This window comes from Gadus chalcogrammus, chromosome 23, assembly GCF_026213295.1.
Source record: "Gadus chalcogrammus isolate NIFS_2021 chromosome 23, NIFS_Gcha_1.0, whole genome shotgun sequence".
NCBI lineage: Eukaryota > Metazoa > Chordata > Actinopteri > Gadiformes > Gadidae > Gadus > Gadus chalcogrammus.
This window is the reverse complement of record NC_079434.1, coordinates 1931683-1944516: the sequence shown is the minus strand read 5'-3', so window position 1 is coordinate 1944516 and position 12834 is coordinate 1931683. Positions and strand designations below refer to the sequence as shown.

Here is a 12834-nt window from a genome sequence, read left to right as displayed (position 1 = left end):
GGAATCGATTCCCATGTATTTATACCATATTATATCTGTATTTATTTACCATATTTGATTAGTATTTATTTGTCTGTGCAGCGTCACATTTGTCGCCATGTGTTGACTCTATTCAAACTGTTCTGTGTGGGAGTTTGCAATCAGGGCTGCGAATGTTATGTTATTTATGCGTTTGTTGATTCTTTCACCCAACCATTAAACTGATTGCTGATTGATTGCAACGCGTCCCCAGGTGTTTTTTAAGTGTCGCGACCGGGAGTCAAATATAAAGAATGGCGCTCTGTTGCACACGTTTATCCCTCTCTGTCCTGAGGCCGTCCTCCCCAGCGTGTTTGGTGATTCATTATCCCCCGTACTGACATTCTTGTTCCGTCAGGAACCGCACACTTAAAACGCTTTTTTGTTAATGTCTCCCATCAGTCGGTGCTGGCTGCGTGCAGCAGGCCAGTGTGAGAAACATCCAGGCATGTCAGACTCAAGAGAGAGTGTGTTGCCATGGAAACACAACATCTCGTCCACCGGCTCTCTGGCGCGCGGCACACGTCGGCTGCTTCAGGATTTTTTATTGTCTTTCACACACTCATGAAAATGACAGACCAATTAGTTTGTGAGTGCCAACGATTTTTTTAATTGTGTTGTGTGTTTTGTCGTGTGAAGGGAAACAAAGACGGCAGAAGTGTGTCTGAATTGGCCTTTTGATAGCGTCGCATCAAGCTACGAGAAGAACGTTAATTTTCTGTGACACCAGCTGTGAGGCTGAACACAAGCCGTCTCTAATCTACCTGTGACATCATGAGTAGGGCTGTCAATCCAGATGTCTGACGGACAGGACAGCTGCCCAATCACCTCCCTGGTGGACTCTACCAACTGGGAGTGTGCAATAGGACTCCAAGGTGGATGCTTCTGATGTCACATAATAGTAGATTTTTTAAAAGGTTTGTCCTCTCTAAATACAGTTAGACTGGAATGGGATCTCTGTGAACACTTGTGATGTTACAAGGTTGGATTGTTATTATCCTATTCGGAGATGACATATTGTACCCCCAGGTGTGAGTGTGATTTGTCGTTACAAGCCGGTCTGAAAATTGACCTTCTCTGACATCACAAGTGGGCGTGTCCAGATTTTCAGATTATTAAACGGCTTGTAATCGCTAATCAAACTCACACGTGGTGGGGTAATGTTTTGCCTTTAAGTAAGTACTAAACCACAACACGCTCTACCATTATTGTAAAGTGATCTCAAACAGGGGTGGTGATGGCTTATCACCATCAAAGCACATAGCATTGTTTTTTTATCTGCCTTATCAGCTGGAATTGAAATATTCTTCTTATAATATTCTTGCATTTTTAAGGGAAACATTTGGCCAATCGTTGTATAAACTATTGTTGTTGATGTAGGATTTGTATTGATTTTGAACAGATAAAAGGCAAAGTCCTGCGGTTATTGTATAAAGGAATGCACACGCCTGGAGCGATATCGACCAATCGGGACCAAGTATTAGGCAGCGCTTTGATCTAATCCACCGTGATGCCTGCAGTGTTCCAGACCGTTAAGCAGTAACACAGGATTAAGTTCAGCATCCTCTTTCGGTTCACACCTTTTATTCTATTATTATTGTATAATTCATGCACAAATGCAAATGGCTCCAATAACAGACAGCCTCTCATCCCCGGTGGTCTGAGCTCACCTGGCCCAGGATTACCACTGCTTTACTGCAGCCAGATGGGACATCTGTGAGGCTCAGTGTGGTGCTGTACAGAGAGCACACCATGCCGTGGGAGGGAAACAGTATCTCCAGCGTCCGCTGACACCTGGCAACGCCTCCTGCGCCCATGTCTCCCCGTCCTGTTAGCCTTCGTCCACTGCACACGTGAACACACAATGCAGCCGCTCGTGTCCTTGAGGCTGGACTTTGTATGCAACGAAACTACCCTGAAAAATGTCTTTCTTCACTTATACAATTCAATTCATCATGCATTAGTATTCTGGAGCTGATATTTGCTGTTTAATCAAGACCTGGGCGATAGCTTTGTTTGTTTTTAAACTGGAGGACCTCCACATTATTAGATAGCAGATAAAAACAAGCGCCGATGTTGTTAATTAACACAGACGCATCTACATTTACGGACATGAGGAGAATATCTGAAATCTGGAAGGCAGGTGTAACTAACTGCAAACTGCATACTCGTTCCCCTAGCGGTGGAGGGCTGAGGGATGTGGGCGGTTAGCCCAGGCCCCAGCAGCCCGTCTCCTCCCTACAGGGAGCAGTCTCAGCTGGCCAGCCGTCTTGGGCTGTGAGTGGAAGTCAAAGAGGAAACAGAGCAGGCATGTCTTTGCGAAATTAAATTGGATTCTGAGGCGGTACATTCAATCTGCTCGTTTGATCACAAGAGCCTGTGAAAGATTAGGAGTTGTGGGACCCTTCGCCACGGTGTGTATATTTTTCGGAAGACACATTAGCTATGTGTGAGTGATTCTTATTTGGACAGATTTGTATCTTTGGTTGAGCAGAGTTTAACATTAGCATGGCTAAGCTGTATTTTGGCGTTGGTGCAGAATTGTCATCTAATCTGATATACACTTGATGATGGATATTCTCTGCTATTTGCCAAAGAACGTTTGCTTGGCAAAAGGTATAAAAACTAGAAATATTTCACTAATGCCCCCTCAAGACCAAATCTCTAAGATTGAAACTGCATTATATAACCTAACACACTATTCCATCTCATTTGTTGTACCAAATCTTTTTATTCATAATTTTTAATCGTCAGCAAAGCATCCATCTCAAATGCTTCGCTCGTGTTCAAACTCAATTAGTGAAGAAGTAACAGCTTCTTTGGGGTTGCTGTTATCTCAAAAACGACATTCAGAGTCTGTATCTTACCTCTGCAATGTGACCTATTTGCAAGTTATTACATAGTTATTACATATACACACGTATACTACACAGTGATGTTGTTTGGTACATTTGACAAAACGTAGGAGGAGGATTTTACGTTTACATTTTGGGCATTTAGCAGAGTAGATTTGGTCCTTGGGGATTTAAATGGATTTGTGCGAAGACGACCAAACGATGTGGACGGCGGAGGGGGATGGAGGGGAAGGCCTTATGGGCAGGGCTCAGGGAACACGCTGTGATCCATCTCATGTCACCGGTGGTCAAATGTTACGTGATTGGTTAATATGCTGGGCATCCGTGGGCCACTGGTTAAGGGCCGGTAACCGGAGGGTGGCCGGTTTGACTCCCGACCGGTAGGCAAACATGTGGCCGTGGGGAGTAGTTATGCAGCAGTCTCCTACGTCCTCATCCACGGATGAGGTGCCCTTGAGCACGGCACCTGAGACCCCCGCCTGCCCCCCGGGTGCTGCACTGCGGCAGCCCACTGCTCCGGGAGGGCCGTGTGGCACCATGTGTGTGGACCTCTGACCGGTCACTCCTCTGTGTGTGTGGACCTCTGACCGGTCACTCCTCTGTGTGGACCTCTGACCGGTCACTCCTCTGTGTGGACCTCTGACCGGTCACTCCTCTGTGTGGACCTCTGACCGGTCACTCCTCTGTGTGTGTGGACCTCTGACCGGTCACTCCTCTGTGTGGACCTCTGACCGGTCACTCCTCTGTGTGTGGACCTCTGACCGGTCACTCCTCTGTGTGGACCTCTGACCGGTCACTCCTCTGTGTGTGTGGACCTCTGACCGGTCACTCCTCTGTGTGTGTGGACCTCTGACCGGTCACTCCTCTGTGTGTGTGGACCTCTGACCGGTCACTCCTCTGTGTGGACCTCTGACCGGTCACTCCTCTGTGTGTGTGGACCTCTGACCGGTCACTCCTCTGTGTGTGTGGACCTCTGACCGGTCACTCCTCTGTGTGGACCTCTGACCGGTCACTCCTCTGTGTGTGGACCTCTGACCGGTCACTCCTCTGTGTGGACCTCTGACCGGTCACTCCTCTGTGTGTGTGGACCTCTGACCGGTCACTCCTCTGTGTGTGTGGACCTCTGACCGGTCACTCCTCTGTGTGTGTGGACCTCTGACCGGTCACTCCTCTGTGTGGACCTCTGACCGGTCACTCCTCTGTGTGGACCTCTGACCGGTCACTCCTCTGTGTGTGTGGACCTCTGACCGGTCACTCCTCTGTGTGTGTGGACCTCTGACCGGTCACTCCTCTGTGTGTGTGGACCTCTGACCGGTCACTCCTCTGTGGACCTCTGACCGGTCACTCCTGTGTGTGTGGACCTCTGACTGGTCACTCCTCTTTGTGGACCTCTGACCGGTCACTCCTCTGTGTGGACCTCTGACCGGTCACTCCTCTGTGTGTGTAGACCTCTGACCGGTCACTCCTCTGTGTGTGTGGACCTCTGACCGGTCACTCCTCTGTGTGGACCTCTGACCGGTCACTCCTCTGTGTGGACCTCTGACCGGTCACTCCTCTGTGTGTGGACCTCTGACCGGTCACTCCTCTGTGTGTGTGGAACTCAGACCGGTCACTCCTCTGTGTGGACCTCTGACCGGTCACTCCTCTGTGTGTGTGGACCTCTGACCGGTCACTCCTCTGTGTGGACCTCTGACCGGTCACTCCTCTGTGTGTGTGGACCTCTGACCGGTCACTCCTCTGTGTGTGTGGACCTCTGACCGGTCACTTCTCTGTGTGTGTGGACCTCTGACCGGTCACTCCTCTGTGTGGACCTCTGACCGGTCACTCCTCTGTGTGGACCTCTGACCGGTCACTCCTCTGTGTGGACCTCTGACCGGTCACTCCTCTGTGTGTGTGGACCTCTGACCGGTCACTCCTCTGTGTGTGTGGACCTCTGACCGGTCACTCCTCTGTGTGGACCTCTGACCGGTCACTCCTCTGTGTGGACCTCTGACCGGTCACTCCTCTGTGTGGACCTCTGACCGGTCACTCCTCTGTGTGTGTGGACCTCTGACCGGTCACTCCTCTGTGTGTGTGGACCTCTGACCGGTCACTCCTCTGTGTGTGTGGACCTCTGACCGGTCACTCCTCTGTGTGTGTGGACCTCTGACCGGTCACTCCTCTGTGTGGACCTCTGAACGGTCACTCCTCTGTGTGTGTGGACCTCTGACCGGTCACTCCTCTGTGTGTGTGGACCTCTGACTGGTCACTCCTCTGTGTGTGTGTGTGTGTTCACCGGCTCCCGGATGGGTCAAAAGCAGACAGAGGATTTCCCCCTAAAGGGACCATAAAGGATAACTCTAGGATAACCTCTAGTGGTCAGGGTGTTTGACTCCCAGCCTGAAGGCTCTGGGATGGCAGAGCCCACAGGCTTCATAGAGGCCTCCTGGAGCCAGATGACCCTGGGCCCTACCTGCTCATCAGTAGTGCAGGTAGGGTCTCTCCTGGAGCCAGATGACCCCCGGCCCTACCTGCTCATCTGTAGAGCAGGTAGGGCTCCTCCTGGAGCCCTACCTGCTCTACTGATGAGCAGGTAGGGCTCCAGGAGGAGCCAGATGACCCTGGGCCCTTCCTGCTCTACTGATGAGCCCTACCTGCGCATCAGTAGAGCAGGTAGGGCTCCTCCTGGAGCCAGATGACCCTGGGCCCTACCTGCTCATCAGTAGAGCAGGTAGGGCTCCTCCTGGAGCCAGATGACCCTGGGTCCTACCTGCTCATCAGTAGAAGCTGAATTCACTGTGAGTCGGTTTGGATAAGAACATGTAATGGTTTCATACTGTCGGGCTGGAGAATAACTTCTACATTGTCATTTCACAAAAAGGTCCATTCAAATTTTTTTGGAAAATTTACCTACAAGGTAAAACGAACATTAATTATTCAAATGATTGTGACTTTATTCTATCACTTTACTTCATGCATCCCAACACAACTATATTCTTTATCTGGGGAGTTGATACATCATGGAGACCTCATCAGAACCTAGATAGTTCTGTTACCAGAATACCCCAGACGGTCCGGTCCAGCGTCCCGCCAAAACAAAGCAAACCCCATGCAACTGGTTTGCGTGTATCTGTGTGTACCTCTCTGATCATCACGCAGCACTGCTCATGCACACACAGCATTTCCCGATCAATAGCAATCAATGTGCCGCAGTTCCACACCCATCCCATCGACTGAGACTATAAATACCCAGGAGTCCTCTCGGCTGGGAGCCCGGCTGGCTCCCAGCCGACTGCAATCAACAAAGGATTCCACAGGTGAAGTTGAAGAGCCTTCATAGGGAAACTTTTAGATGGGGCTCTGGTTGTATTTTAGCATTGAGCCGTTGAGCGGAAGGCTTTCATCCAAAGCCTTTAGGACACCTGCTGGTAGACCGAACAGTGTGGACCTGTCCCTCCCGACTACTATCATCTTTAGTGCTTTAGCACTTTGCCAATATTTTGGTAGCGGCGGAAGTCATCCATGGGAATGAGCTTCAGTGCATTGTGGAGGGCTTCCGAATCCATTTCATTGTGTCTAATCCCTGGTTCATCCAGTGTGCAAAGGGGCTAATTTCCCCCGTGCATCGGGCTTGAACTGTGCCCTCTTCTACGTGATCGGATACGTTCCTGGCAGAGTTTCAACCCCCGATCTGTGTTCACTGTAATGTCCACATTCACATTGTGTAGCTTAGAGGGTAGGAGGCGGAGGAATCGGGCAATAAGAGGATTCCTCAATTGGGGGGGGAATTAGGACATAATGTTAGACGCTCAGCTGACGGGAATCCAGAAAGCTCTAATCAAAACGGGGAGGACCCCAGGCTGTTGGAACAGCAGCAGAACACCCTCACCTGTCAGGGGAACAGATGTTAGGCTGTCACATGGGGGCCTCAACGAAGGGACCGACGGGATGGGGTCTGGGGGGCCTGCAGCCACCTGGAAGTGGGGCTGGACTTTCCCATCAAATGTAACAACTTGCCAATACGAACGGATGAGAAAGTAGCCTAGAACAGAAACAGAGGAACCGTTCCAGCTGCTCAAGCCTCAACCAGTATAAATCTAAAAGCACTTAATTTGTTTTATGATAGTCATTATTTTATATAATTAATACATTTAATGTAATTTGACTTCATTATAGCAAGAACAAGATGTACTCAGATGTTCATATCAGATCGGCAATGTATATCATAGTATATCACAATAAATAATTAAACGTCCATTTTCAGAATAGCGAACCAGTACTTTTCACTAGATCACACCGACGTATAATATTTATAGTGACTTGGTTTTACAGGGCAGCTTAAGCCTAGCATTGATTATCCTCACTGGAGGATGTAAGGACGGTTATACAGACCACCTCGGCGCATGCTTCAGTGCTCAATAAAGAACAGGAAAACCCTTTTTGAGGGGACATGGGCTTGGCCCCACATTCCGAAGGCTGCAATTGGTCGCCCCTGGGTGGAGATCTTAACCCTGAGCCCTGATTGGGCTCTGCCGCTGAGGCCTCAGTCCTCTCAGATCAGCCCGTATGGACAGAAGGCGATAAGAACCAGAGGGCTGTCTAAGAGAACGTGGGTTGGCGCTTTTAGTCACGGACTGAATTAAGTGCGAGGAACCCATTAGGATGCATTATTATTCACCATAGCACACGCACGCCCACAGCCCGAACAATAGCTTTCCTTGCAGGCGCTGGCGTCGGTGTTTGCCGCCTATAGCGGACACATAAACATACAAATACTTCATAAGGGAAATGTAATTGTGGCACATGTAATTATGCGGCATAAACGATTATAAACAAGCAAATGCTTACCATGAATGATTTACAGATAGCTGCACAATAGGGGGATGTTAAAGCATATACTGTATAGGGCTTGAACATCGCGACGAAACATGTCACATTGCAGTGACCACCGATGCTTTTCAGAGCTTTGCAGTGTTTGTTATTGTGGTGGTAGTCATGTTTTTTGGGTCATTCTTCAGCACTTCATTGTGAAGTGATTTGTCATTATGATGAGACATTGTTGTGCTTGGAACTGCCACAGTGTTGCTCATGCCAGTCACAGCAATAACAAGGTTTTCGTTTGCTGATGGTATATTTAAGTTGATTTTGTAACAACTCTATTGAGTGCTCTCAATGCTGGGGGAATGATCAGCAACAGAGAAGTGCATTGATGCTTTCTGATGTGCAGCCAACAGACTGTCAAGACAAATTGGAGGCTGTCCTGAATCAGCGACTGTGAGTGACAAAATGCTTTCCGCCTTTCAGCTCGAGAGTCCGCGATGAGTGAGAGCATTATCAAACCCAGCAGGGGGTGAGTCTGCAGCCCTCAGCTGAAACCATCAGCCTGCCTCAGCTGTGGTTTCCTCCAGGCTGGCTTGGCGTGACACTCTGTGGGGTTTGATAAATATTCCTGTTCTAGGTTAGCGCAACCGCAGTGGGAGACGTAAATTATTAAACGTAATTATTGAAACGTAATTATTGATTCATTATCCCACATGATGCAAGTTGTCTCTCCATGGAATAGAACATCCATCAAAACGATTAAATTGGCTTTCAGGTTTTTAAAAGGCTGTATGTGTGTGGTCTGCTCTGTGAGGCCTCGTGGATATGAGCATAATAATATTTTTATGATGAGGACATTGAGTCGGTACTGATTAGTAGGGCAACGTCTAGACAGTGACCACAGATAACGGCGTGTTGAACAGCGAGGTCAGAAGTTCAATGATGTAACGTTGGAAATGGGCTTTGGCTTGAGGAGGTGATGGCGGTGATGGTGAGGTGGCTGTGGGACCTCAGATGAACGCAGGCCAGGGGGTAATGCCAGTGGAAGACACAGCATCAATGAGAGCAGTAATATGTCCGTCTAGATGTAGGCTGCTGCATGGCGTCCGTTTCATCCACGCCCCTGGTTTCTCTGATGCAAGTTAGTGTGCTGTCGTCCCACGCTCCAGAGTGTAATGTCCTAACACGTCATACCAGGCCGGGATAATGGCTGCATCCATGATGCACGCCACTTTGGATCGAAGTCCCCACCAAAGGGCTTTTTTTCTTATATATCCTAATCATACAATTGTATATAATATCCTCATTATCTATAATCTTATTCCAGTTTATTATAATTCTATCATACTTATCGTATCTCTGATACCATTATCATATAATATCCTACATTTTATACAAACTAAAATGTAGAACATCAGATTTGTCTAAAAAAAGTTACGCCTCGTTTTGTATTCCTTTACTTCTCGGACCCCTGCTTTTCAGACGGCATGTGGCCTCCGAACTCTATCATCTCATAACGTGCTCTCCGCGGAGGACACACACACACACACACACACACACACACACACACACACACACACACACTCCCTTAAGAAAGAGGGAGTGTTGAAGGCTCTTGAGTGTAGGCCTCGCCAGCTCCCTGCACTGTGCTGTGATGAATCAGATCAGTGTGTAGTAGATCAGTGTGTAGTAGATCAGTGTGTAGTAGATCAGTGTGTAGTAGATCAGTGTGTAGTAGATCAGTGTGTAGTAGATCAGTGTGTAGTAGATCAGTGTGTAGTAGATCACTGTGTAGTAGATCACTGTGTAGTAGATCAGTGTGTAGTAGATCAGTGTGTAGTAGATCAGTGTGTAGTAGATCAGTGTGTAACAGATCAGTGTGTAGTAGATCAGTGTGTAACAGATCAGTGTGTAGTAGATCAGTGTGTAGTAGATCAGTGTGTAACAGATCAGTGTGTAGTAGATCAGTGTGTAGTAGATCAGTGTGTAGTAGATCAGTGTGTAGTAGATCAGTGTGTAGTAGATCAGTGTGTAACAGATCAGTGTGTAGTAGATCAGTGTGTAGTAGATCAGTGTGTAGTAGATCAGTGTGTAACAGATCAGTGTGTAGTAGATCAGTGTGTAACAGATCAGTGTGTAGTAGATCAGTGTGTAGTAGATCAGTGTGTAACAGATCAGTGTGTAGTAGATCAGTGTGTAGTAGATCAGTGTGTAACAGATCAGTGTGTAGTAGATCAGTGTGTAGTAGATCAGTGTGTAGTAGATCAGTGTGTAGTAGATCAGTGTGTAGTAGATCAGTGTGTAACAGATCAGTGTGTAGTAGATCAGTGTGTAGTAGATCAGTGTGTAACAGATCAGTGTGTAGTAGATCAGTGTGTAGTAGATCAGTGTGTAACAGATCAGTGTGTAGTAGATCAGTGTGTAGTAGATCAGTGTGTAGAAGATCAGTGTGTAGTAGATCAGTGTGTAGTAGATCAGTGTGTAGTAGATCAGTGTGTAGTAGATCAGTGTGTAGTAGATCAGTGTGTAGTAGATCAGTGTGTAGTAGATCAGTGTGTAGTAGATCAGTGTGTAACAGATCAGTGTGTAACAGATCAGTGTGTAACAGATCAGTGTGTAGTAGATCAGTGTGTAACAGATCAGTGTGTAACAGATCAGTGTGTAGTAGATCAGTGTGTAGTAGATCAGTGTGTAACAGATCAGTGTGTAATAGTGTACGGGGTGCATTTAAAATGGCAAACTATTTTTCAACGGTTTTGTATACTGGAATACTTTTGAAATGTATTATATATGCCTTGACGCACAAATAATATATTTTATCTAAATACTTTTATGTAACATGAATAAGTACTATTTGTCTCAACCTTTTCCAAAGGGTTCCATGTTGTCATGCAGTTGATTTGCAGCTCCATGCCATGAAGGAGCCGACACGGTGGGGGTGGGGGGCTCCTCAAGGGCCCGTAGGTAGACTGGATGTTGGGGTTTGAACCCGGAACCCTCCCCAAGCAGTAAAGCACCTTAACCTCTAGACTACCTGTAGCCCCCCGTTGGACCTTTCTCCCCCAGGGGAGCAGATCAAGGTAGAAATCCCTTTATTGTTAATGAATAATTAATTAATCATTAAATCAGCCTTGACAGACATTCAGGAAACCCTGATGTTGAACCAATTAGTGCAATATGGTGGTATTGATCCTAACCAATAGATTATATATTTATGTTTATATATAATCTTGTGCTCCATTTTAATTAACCTGATGGCCACTGGTGATGTCAGCTTCCCGTGTGTGTGTGTGTGTGTGTGTGTGTGTGTGTGTGTGTGTGTGTGTGTGTGTGTGTGTGTGTGTGTGTGTGTGTGTGTGTGTGTGCACACATGTATGCATTTGTGTGTGTTTGTGTGTATATGTTTACAGCATGTGTGCGTGTGTGTATGTGTGTGTGTGTGTGTGTGTGTGTGCGTGTCATTGTTTGGTAGGCATGTGCGTGCAAGTGTATCTATCAATATATTTGTGTGTGCACGTGCGTCTGTGCATATGTGTATGTGTGGGTGTGTAGGCATATACTTGCATACGTCAACATATTACTGTCACTGTGTGGGTGTGTGTGTCTGTGTGCTTGTTCGTGTGTGTTTGTCTGTGTGTGTGTGTTCATGTGTGTGTGAGTGTGTGTGTATGTATGTATAAGCGTGTGCTTGCATGTGCATACGTCGATATATTTCCGTCCCTGTTTGTGAGTTGTGTGCAGGAAGGGGAGGTTGTGTCACTGTTATTGTATAGAGTCCATTGATCCTGCAGACTCATTCCCATTCCGCACGCGTCCTGTGACTCACAGCCTTCACCGCTGATTCCCCATTGATCTCCTTGTTGCACTACGGTCCCAGTGGCTGGGGCAGAGCACTGCCTTCTGCTGCTGCCGCTACGCATTCAACCCTTCAGGAAGGACCTTGATGTATAGAAACTCACTCAGGACTCCCCTGTTCAGAGTTCCAACCCTAACCCTGTTCAGAGTCCCCTTAGACTCCCCTGTTCAGAGTCCCCCTAGACTCCCCTGTTCAGAGTTCCAACCCTAACCCTGTTCAGAGTCCCCTTAGACTCCCCTGTTCAGAGTTCCAACCCTAACCCTGTTCAGAGTCCCCTTAGACTCCCCTGTTCAGAGTTCCCCTAGACTCCCCTGTTCAGAGTCCCCCTAGACTCCCCTGTTCAGAGTCCCCCTAGACTCCCCTGTTAAGGGTTCTAACCCTAACCCTAACCCTGTTCAGAGTCCCCCTAGACTCCCCTGTTCAGAGTCCCCCTAGACTCCCCTGTTCAGAGTCCCCCTAGACTCCCCTGTTCAGAGTCCCCCTAGACTCCCCTGTTCAGAGTCCCCCTAGACTCCCCTGTTCAGAGTTCCCCTAGACTCCCCTGTTAAGGGTTCTAACCCTAACCCTGTTCAGAGTCCCCTTAGACTCCCCTGTTCAGAGTTCCCCTAGACTCCCCTGTTCAGAGTTCCAACCCTAACCCTAACCCTGTTCAGAGTCCCCCTAGACTCCCCTGTTCAGAGTCCCCCTAGACTCCCCTGTTCAGAGTCCCCCTAGACTCCCCTGTTCAGAGTCCCCCTAGACTCCCCTGTTCAGAGTTCCCCTAGACTCCCCTGTTAAGGGTTCTAACCCTAACCCTGTTCAGAGTCCCCTTAGACTCCCCTGTTCAGAGTCCCCCTAGACTCCCCTGTTCAGAGTCCCCCTAGACTCCCCTGTTAAGGGTTCTAACCCTAACCCTAACCCTGTTCAGAGTTCCCCTAGACTCCCCTGTTCAGAGTCCCCCTAGACTCCCCTGTTCAGAGTTCCCCTAGACTCCCCTGTTCAGGGTTCTAACCCTAACCCTAACCCTGTTCAGAGTCCCCTTAGACTCCCCTGTTCAGAGTCCCCCTAGACTCCCCTGTTCAGAGTTCCCCTAGACTCCCCTGTTCAGAGTCCCCCTAGACTCCCCTGTTCAGAGTTCCCCTAGACTCCCCTGTTCAGAGTCCCCCTAGACTCCCCTGTTCAGAGTCCCCCTAGACTCCCCTGTTAAGGGTTCTAACCCTAACCCTAACCCTGTTCAGAGTCCCCCTAGACACATATTGTAGCTCTGGATAAAAGCGCCTGCTAAAGACCCCCGCCCCCCTCCCCTCCTGGACCCCCGCCCCCTCC

At 48.3% G+C, this 12834-nt stretch overlaps 1 protein-coding gene across 1 annotated transcript in view; it reads left to right on the top strand.

The window, feature by feature from the left end:
• The first annotated feature begins 5266 nt into the window (after positions 1-5266).
• The window catches only part of LOC130377590 (serine/threonine-protein kinase OSR1-like), an 18957-nt gene continuing 11389 nt past the window's right edge, over positions 5267-12834 (top strand). The window contains exon 1 of the mRNA XM_056584746.1: positions 5267-5344. Coding sequence (XP_056440721.1) covers positions 5267-5344 — 78 coding nt within the window. The remainder of the gene's footprint in view (positions 5345-12834) is intronic.